The sequence below is a fragment of the Gopherus flavomarginatus genome, chromosome 10 (genome assembly GCF_025201925.1).
Source record: "Gopherus flavomarginatus isolate rGopFla2 chromosome 10, rGopFla2.mat.asm, whole genome shotgun sequence".
Lineage (NCBI taxonomy): Eukaryota > Metazoa > Chordata > Testudines > Testudinidae > Gopherus > Gopherus flavomarginatus.
The window spans coordinates 39,376,440-39,386,078 of NC_066626.1; the positions used below are offsets into that span (position 1 = coordinate 39,376,440).

At 46.9% G+C, this 9,639-nt stretch overlaps 1 protein-coding gene across 1 annotated transcript; it reads right to left on the reverse strand.

The window, feature by feature from the left end:
* Window positions 1–613: 613 nt before the first annotated feature.
* Window positions 614–1,803, reverse strand: HOXD1 (homeobox D1). The gene is made up of 2 exons (XM_050969074.1): window positions 1,227–1,803; window positions 614–933 (listed from the first exon to the last, which is right to left on the reverse strand). Exons 1-2 carry the CDS (start codon window positions 1,801–1,803, stop codon window positions 614–616), a joined length of 897 nt encoding a protein of 298 aa, XP_050825031.1.
* Window positions 1,804–9,639: the final 7,836 nt, after the last annotated feature.

Sequence of the window (9,639 nt, forward strand, 5' to 3'; positions counted from 1 at the left end):
GATAGTATTGGAACTATATGAATGGTGATTGTTTTCCCCTGCCCATTCAGGCACATTGAAAACTAGGAGCAATTTAAAACACCTTATAGTGCAAATGTTAAACTTCTCTGTCAGTGCAGAAACTCAACTGAACCAGCCAGTTTGCATTTTCTTTGGCTCTCTTACTAATAGCAATAATACTCTTAACTTATTTTTGTTGCATATATATTACTAAGCTGGAGGACTCTGCGTGGTCTTGTTTGACCTTTAGAACCGATACAGTACAGGCACAGCGTGTGCCGGCTACTTTACCAAAAGATTAATAAGGCCAATGAGGAAATTAGCAGAGTGTTTTGACTGACAGCTTTCCCTGATATACCCATAAATAAAATGTAAACAAGTTGCAATACCGAGCACTTGTATATTGTTAAAAAAAGCAGCTACATATAAATTCCTTCGGTAGACACAGCCCAATATTTCATTGGCAGCGATCGCCTTAGTGAAATGATTGTTTTTTTGGCTCGGGTTGTGCAGGATTAACACTGTTGCGATGCTTTATGCATTCCTTCAGATGTCCGAAACTCGACCTTCCTTTCCTCGCAGGTAGCTGTCACAACAGCTGGTACTGCAGCGATCAGCAGAAGTCTTTGGCAGGACAGGAGGGTACAGAATTCCTGCCTGGCTTGGCGGGGCTTTCCGCGGAGGGGGATCCGGCAGGTGAAGGGATCAGCAGCCCTTCTCTTTCCCGTTTCTTTTGTTTCATTCTTCTGTTTTGGAACCAGATTTTCACTTGAGTGTCATTAAGGCGGAGCGAGTGCGCGATCTCTACGCGGCGGGCCCGGGTGAGGTACTTATTGAAATGAAACTCCTTTTCAAGTTCCGTGAGCTGTTTGGTGCTGAAATGGGTCCGCACGGTGCTGGGGGGGCTATGCACCCCATAGGCGGAGAGTTTGCCTGCAACACAAAACGTTTGTTCAGTAGCAGTGAGAGCTGGGCACAGCGCAAGGGAGCCGGTTCTCTGGGCATTAAGCCGGCTCCAAAGGCGAAGAGGTAACGCTTTGCATGAACGTCTCACGGGGCGCTCATCGCTCACGGGTATTTGAGGTGAGAGAAGGAAACAATAAGTGCCCCTGCAAGCTATCCCGTCCTCGTTTCGCTCTTAGCGCTTAGGTCGCGCCGCTCTCTTCCTCCATAAGCGCTAAGAGCGAGCTGTGCCCAGGAAGCCCCTCACCGAGGTTCACACTTACTTTTCTTGGGCGCATTTCTTTTCACTTTCATCCACTCGAAGGTGCCGAGCGCGCCCCCTGAGGCCGGAGAGGTGGGCTTGGGGTAGGTCCCCGGGGAGGGGGAAACGCTCTGGAAGCCCCCCAGCTGGACGCCAGGTGGTTCTTTGAGGCAGGGGAGGAAGTGGCTTTGCTCGGCCACGGCGCTGTAACCCACTGGGAGCGGCGATCCGCTGCCGGAGAAGATGGAAGTTGCATAGCGCAGGTGGCCCCCGCCAGCGTCCTCCACCTGGGCACTGGCTCCGTAGGGCAGGGCGTAGCCTGAGCTCGGGGGCAGGACGTTGAAGTCAGCAGCAGCAGGTGGACCGGAGTCGTAAGCCCCCGCCAGAGCGCAGGCAGCAAAGCGAGAGGCCGCGGCTGGGCGCTGGGCCGGGCCGGGCGCAGGCCCCGCGCCTGGCACTAGCCGGCTGCCCAGGTGCGAGCTCTCCCCGCCCAGGGGGCACGGGGGCTGCAGGGCGACGGCGCTGGGGTCTGCAGGGCAGAAGCTAGGCGGGGCGCGCAGAGCATCGCCGCGAGACAGGTACTCCAGGTAGGAGTTCATGTCCTGGCGCGACTCTGGGCCAGCGGCGCTGGGCAAGAGCTCGCTGCTGCCCGCGGATGCTGCCCGGGCCGCTCTCTGGACCTGCCCTCCTCCTCCCAGAGCCATCGTAGCGGCGGAGGTAAATATTGTCCTAATATAGAGCCAGAGGGCCGGCACGTGCCGCCCGGTGGCCAATCGTAGCCCTCCGTGGAGAGCCCACCTCAAAGATGCTGGGTGCTGCTAGCTGCCTTCTGCCCCGGCGCAAACTTTGCCAAGGAGGAAGCGGGCTGCGTCGCACAGGACCGGGGAACCTCGCAGCGCCGGTAGGGTCAAGGAGGCAGTGCCTGGCATCGCCCTGTGCCGACCCGGGCTGCCCCCGCAGGGGTGCGGGGACAGGGGAGGGAGCTGAAGGTGAGACTGGGAGGGGGGCTCTGGCCACTGGGCTTGGCTCGGAAGAATGGGGTAAAGGCGGCTGGTGCTGTGGTCTGTCGCCTGTTTTCGTGTGGTCTGAGTCTTACCCATTGCGTTGCATCACCGCTGTAATCCTGATTGTGGTTATAGGACTCCAGGGAGTCCGGATCGGTACCTTCTCCAGTTTTAGTTCTGGAGGCAAAGGGGGCTAGCAGTTCCCTAAACTAAAATCCCGGTCACTTCGAGCACTGTCGGGAGGCTTTCAAGTGCAAAATAAATGCTCGAGAAGCCTTCCTTCCTACGTTAATGTACCTGGCCAAACCTAGGTCGACTGTTCCAACCGTTTAGGTGGGATAGAACAGTAATGTTTTATGTATTTCAGTGGAAGGCGGACGTTTCTTGTACGTTGTAGTGTATGATGTATCTAGAGGTGTTCCTAGGTTTCTCTTTGCAGTTTGATCTATCCTTGCTTGCAATAAATGGCGAAAACTGTCTTTTGCCAACTTTGTGGTAGCTTATCCTCAGTTGTACCTGTGTTTCTTCTCCGCTTCACTTATGCGGATGAGTTTTCTAAGAAATTCGAGGTTAAAATGCATCCGGAAGACAGTTCAAATCTGGGTGGGGTTCTATGTTACTGCACGTCATAGCAATTAATGGACCTGCTCCGATAAGTGCTTTGTAGTCTTTTGAAAGTGAATCCGAGGGCTCACCCTGTTAATGGGCTCTCATGTGCCCCAGGGTGATACAATAGTGTTTACTAAGTGTTTATGACTGGCACAGAAATAAATAAGAAGATAGATTAGAGTAAATCTCATTGCTCTACCAAACTTTCTAACTTTGTAAACTTCGTTTCCCTTAGGCAGAAAGGAATTAATCTGGTGAAGGGAAAGATCAGACTTCACAAGGCAAGTGATCGTGTTTTCGTAAAGTGTTACAATGAAGGCACTCCAAGATTTGACTCATGAACTCTTGGGCTCTATTCCAATCCAAATCTACTAAACATGAAGTCACTACACGCTAAAAAGGCAAGTATTTTGAGTACTCCATGGAGTTCAAGACGCATGACAGAAAAGGTGTTACCTGTCGTGTAGCCCATGGGAGGAGAGGGAACGGAGCTACAATTTAAAGTTTTGAAATATGCGTCCTTCTCTATAAGAGAAATCTACAAAGTTCAGAAGCAGACTCTTAAAAGAGAGGGGGAAAGCACGTTCATAATTCAGCCCTACTCTCGCCCCAACACAATAATGCACTCCCCATGGGATACAGACACCTCTCATAGAATACTCAGTTCTACCTAAGGTCCTGTCCTGTCTCAGTTAAAAGGGTGCAGCTCCCGCTGAAGTCATGTAATCGAGGCAGAATCGGGTCCTACACCGGAGATGTTTCATGGGTCTTAGAGCTAAGGGGTCATGCCTAAAACTGCTCCCTTGCTTCTGATGATCTACTCCCCAAAGCAGCAGAGCATCTGCAACTCCCACGAAGCAAAGTTGCAAACTTCTATCCTAGTGCTCTTAGTGGAAGTTGCAGACGCCCAAGCCCAATCCTGCATTCCATACCTCGATGATAGAAAGAAAAAAAAAAGACTGCATTAAAGAAGGCAGAATGTGAGACGTGCTGCCTTACTAATTTCCTTTTTTAAGCCCAAGTTAAGCATTTAATAATAAACAAGTTGTTAAAGTTATGAACTTCTGTTAGACATTTTTGCCATTGCTTATGTCCACTGAAATGTTTAGCCAACTTCACCCTTCAAAATAAGGACTTCATTATGTTCTCTTGAACAACAAGGAAAATTCCTGTTATTTGCAGCAACTCAAAGAGTTTGTTTTCCCCCTTTTAAAGGTCCTCCCACATTCACCTAAATGGTGTTTGTTCTTTCAGTAGCTGGACATTCTAACAGTAGAACACTTAGGCCTCTGCCCCGTTCTCTCTCACAAACCTTTGCCTTTAAGCTTTCAACTCAACCACAGTTGGGACTGAAGTTTATTTAGCATTAGTTATGCCCCTTTCTAATGCACAGATGGCAGAAAAACAGAAGTGTTTTGGATATTTTTCCTACTTCAACATTTTATAAAATAAAATATGGTAGGGACACTGGACCACTATGTTGATCAATGCTTTTGTGGCGCAGTTAAATCAAGAGTTATTGAGGTGAGAAAAAAAAGTGTCTGCACAACTATATTAAAAGCAGCCAACCAAGTTTGATTACAGTGAACACATTCCTGGATCAGATTTCCCTCTATACCCACAGACAGTCGTCTTTTAACAGTTACAAACTACGTTGTCAGTGATTCACCATAATTGGAGTCTCATATTTCGGTTTGCAGCGGATCCAGCTATGAATTCGATCGTTATGATCCCAGAAAAAAAATATATTTAACCAGCTGAGGCCGCCAGTTGATGTGTGGTCAGGAAATTTAGTTTTTGGCTTTGTGTCCATTTAAATCCAGACTATGGTGATAATGAAGGTCAACACACCTGTCTGGTATAAACTTCCCAGGCGTAGTTCACTGAGATCAAGAGAGTTTGGTGAGGGAGGCATTTTCATTGGAGTCTGAGGTGCTCAGCAGCTCCAAGCAAGCACGGGGTTTCTTGAAAGGGGGTTGTCTGGAAAAGAATCCTGGGAAGATCAGGGATGGAGAAGGGAATCTTACAGCTGGGGGAAAGGAAGTGTCAGCTCAGTAGGGAGTGCTAGGGCTGCAAAGAACATGGATTTGGAAAGCCACTGAGCACAGTTTCTGTCGGGCTTATTGACTAGCTGGCAGAATCCATTTTAAACCTTTTAGGCGAAATCCTGGCATTTGTCCAGAATAAGTGGACTCTGGCGCGCAGGTGCGCCACCCGCCCAGAGAACTAGCCTCAACCAAACTAGGTGCGAACAATGGCGCCCGTCCTCTTCGCAAACAATTCATTTAAAGGAATTCACTCCAAAGCCAAGTTGGAGTCATGAATATTAACATAAAATAAGAAAGTTTGACAAATAGCTGGAGTGAAGGCACTTATTTAAGAGGCATTGGCACTGCTCAAGCACACCTCCACTAAAGTCAAAGGGAGCTTTCCCTAGTAGAGGCAGAGTACTTCAGAATTTGACCCATTTGTCCTTTTGTTCATTCTCCTTCATTCCCCCGCTCCCCCCCCCCCCGGATAACTGTTTCAATCCTTTTCTCCAGAGGAAAGGATACATTCTCCAGGTACCAGCTGAAAGAAGTGTTTTCCTTGCACTGTTATCCTTGATGGTTCTAATATCATAGCTTATATTGACACTGTGGTTATTTAAATGTGACCTAGAAAAGCGCCGGGGAAATTTTACACCACGCTAGCATAGATACAATAGATTCTCCATAAAACCTAGGAAGTGAAAGCCCTAGTCCAGATACGCACTTGGATTTCTCGCCTTACTGTCTAATAAAGAACTTCTCTGTAAAAATAAAATATCAGAGACAGTTACTGGTGGATCTAGATCTATATTGTGTCATACACATTCTCATTTGAAGTTACTCTGAGGAATATGTTTTCAAGTGGCTCTCCAGGAAAACTGACCGTGTACATTTCACGAGAGTAGATATGAAAAGCTAATGATAAACATTTCAGCAACATTAGCCGATACTCTGAATTGTTGTGACCCCACTGTACAAGCAAATTATAGGTGCCCGGACGTGAAGGTTAATAGTGGTAGTTGGAGAAAGAAATTGAAATGCAGTAGAGGTAGATTATTTCGGAAAGTTTTGGATAAAGTAAGAACTACATTTGGATAACTGGCATTAGCAAAAATGAAGTCATCCTAGTGTAATCCAAATGCAGCTCCTGGGAAAACATGGACAAACTGAAGGCAGCTCACTTCTTCAGATTGAGGAAGGTGCATCATTCTCCCTCGGCTGACCTTTGGGGCAGCTTTGATAGGCATTAGAGAGAATTCTGCCCCCCTCCCCGAATGTGATAGTTGAAGGTGAAATGGGGAGACTAACAGAGAACCTCCCACCCATAGACGGAAAACTTGTCTTCAGAAACTATCCTGTTATGCATAACTAGGGAAAGTCCCTGTAATTCTCATCAGTGTCACTGAAATAAGACCTAGGCTGGTGACATGGAGTCTTTGCTTTCCTTTATCCTGCTACGCGGACTCTATAAACATCTGGAGGAAAGATTAAGTGGTACAAGTCCAATGGCTTAACGACATGGGAACGTCTTGTTAGGGGAGTGCAGAGAGGCGCCCCTACCGGGCGAGCATGACTCTGCAGCCCTCTTCTTCGGTTTACTCTTCCAAGACTCCTTAAATAACTCCAGTACTCCATAGGCCTTAAGACACTCTCCTGCTGAATTGGTTTATATTACTATTCACACCAACACTCAATTCTGGGGCTTCTCCCCTTCACCCACACGGCAATCCTCCATTCTCTAGCCTTCCCACCCAGCCTCTTTTCACCCCTGGTGTCTCAGCACAGACTTGGGCTTCTCCTCTTTCCCCCTGCTTTGGGGAAGCCACTCCCAGCCTACCTAATTGGTATATTTCGGTCCCTGAAAGGCCAGACTCTCCTAGCTCCTTCTATTCGCTGTAGCCCCAGAGAAGAAATCCAACACTCTACAACTTCACCGTATCACGCCAGTCTCCTCTCCTATTTCCTTCCTACTGTCTTAATCTTCTCACCTACCGCCCTCTCCCCTTTATAAGGCCCAGGTGCTTTCCCTTAAGCCCAGCTGGACAGCAGCTAACCAGTCACAGGCGCACTCAAATCCACCCCCTCTTAAAGGCACAGGTCACCCTGTGGCAGGGAGACAATGCAAAATCTCACTTTACAATTGTCAGTTAACGCATACACGCCAATTTGTTGGATAGGTCCTACATTGAGAAATTCCTTTATTTTATGTTATGTTAAAGAAACGCCACAAAGTACTTTAGGCTGATCAGAGCGAAATCGGTTTATATTCTTGGGACTCACCGCAATACCTCCGGGTCTGTACCTCTGCGGAAGGTGTTTTTGTTTGTTTGTTTGTTTGTTTGTTTTTTAATTACTATAACAGCTACGTTTATTTTCAAGTCCAGTTACAATTTTTCCACCATGGAGCTAGCTAGGCAAAAATAGAATTAAATAATTGACTAATTAATTGACTAATTAAGCGTTTTAACTTCGGTACATGAATGTGAGTCCCTTAATTAAGTAGCCAAAAGTTTTGGGGCTTTATTAAGGGAAACGTTTTAGTTAAATCTTTTGTGCTAAATCCTTCTGGCTTAATTCCAGATTTGTTTTTATAGGTAAGATGGGAGGCAGGAAAATATGAGCCAATGAAGATGTCCTCAGAGCTATCACTTAGAGCAGTGGCTCTCAACCTTTCCAGCCTACTGTACCTGCAAGTTTCACCTCATTTAACAACTACTTCCTTATAAAATCAGATATAAAATACAAAAGTGTCACAGCACACTATTACTGAAAATGGCTTATTTTTGCATCTTTACCTTATTATTATAAAATACATCAGTTGGGATATAAATATTGAACTTACATTTCAGTGTATGTAGAGCAGTATAAACAAGTCATTGCATTAAATTTTAGTTTGTATTGACTTAGTTAGTGGGTTTAATGTGGCCTATTATAAAACTAGGCAAATATCTAGATGACTGGATGCGCCCCCTGGAAGACCTCTGTGTACCCCCAGGGGTAGGCCTACCCTGCTTGAGAACAACTGACTACATAGAACCTATAATGGCTTTGACTGGAAATAAGATAGATAAAGCCCATCTTGCTTATCCTGGGCATACTTGTGTATTGCCTTCAGGGGCAAAATTACCGGGTGGGGGTGGGAGAGGCACAAAGTCTGAGGACGCTGTTACCCCGACCAGAGGGTCACTTTTTGCATTTCGCTTTTTTGTGACTAAAGGATTCAATTGCATCCTCCCTGCTGGAAACTGAATGCTGAGCGTCAGCCCGTGAATAAGATTGCGGTGTTCTGAGCTTCGGTTTCTGTCTCCTCCGGCTGCGGTTTCTGGTCGAATCCCAGCTGGCCCAGACTCGAGCTGAAGTAGGAGGAACCGCTGTCGAGTGAAGAGTGCACATTGTGTGATTGATGAACTCCCCCCCTTCCTCCCCCACCAGCCCCGCTCCCAGCAAGGACCGCAGCCTTCCCACTGCAACTGCTCGCTTGGTAATGCAGAGTGGTTGCCTGTTCAGTGATTAACTTGATATCTAGTCTCCAGAAGTGTCATGGGGCAATGTAACTCTGGGCTAGCCGATCTCACGACTTTTAAAAATATAGGTTGTGGGTTTATAAATATATAATAGCATGTGGTCCTAGAGCCAACCAACACGGACCACTAATTGCACATGTAGAAGAAACGGGCTTTCTGTGCCGCCTGTCTGCCACAGAGCTATTGTTCCTGGCGAGGGATTTCAAACGTTCCCTTGGATAGACCCAGCGTCACTGCAGATAACAAACACTGTGAACAGTGGAAGCTGTGCAGATCAGTTCTTCTGAGACTATAGAGTATTTGCAGTGGCTTTCATTGTCTTATTATTGGCAGCCTTTGGAAATATAAGGAGACAAGAACTAAAATTGACTGTCGTTGTCTCTTTTCTTCTTCTTCTTCTTCTTCTTCTTCTTCCAGCTTTTATTTAACTGCTTAGACATCTTTCTTTAATAGCAACAGATCCAAGTTAGGCTGTTGCAGAATTTGAGCCATAAGGCAGAATTTCAACAATTTGCATATTGCAGAATGTGGATCAGCCAGGGCCAAATCATGCTTGAGTTCAGCGGATTCAGTGGAACTATTATGAGTCCGGAGAGCAAGACTGGGCCCTCCCAGGGACCCTTTTTGCTCTATATTCCTGTGTTCGTGCTTAATTTTCGCTGAATTAAACTTTTGCTCGTGAGTCTACCTTCCAATCAGTGTCAGATGGTTTCCTTGGTTTTCCACTGGGCTGGCTGAGTGCAAGGAAGTCTGCTTTGTGCACTGGTTTATTACTTACAAACAATTCACTACCGGGGTTTTAAAATTAGCCGCCTCTCTTTAGCCCCTTCTACATCAATAACTTTTGCAGGGTTTTACAGCGATTTACATGCCAGCTTTGCAACCCTGACCTTATTGGCACACTTTTAATAGACGGATTTTTAAGACTTTTTGTTTGGCAGGGTTGTCTCCCTCCAGCTTCCTCTTTATGTTGCTGCTGTGCAAATGATTTGATATTTATTTCACCCTGATCCCTCCCGCTATTTTAACTCCATTCGCCAAAACTTGCCATGTCCATCCCTTAGACTTGAGCCCGTGCCAAATCTGCTGCCGCCTTTTCAGAGGGTTGCAAGGTCTGTCCCAGCATCAGAGATGCCAGTTCCAGCATTCCACGGGGCCTTCGCATTGAAAAGGCGCGGCAGCTTGCAACCCAGACAGTACATACTTAATGCGGGGGTGGCAGGATGGCTTTGAAAAGTCAGGGCTTTCAGAGCTGGAGAGCTCCCGCC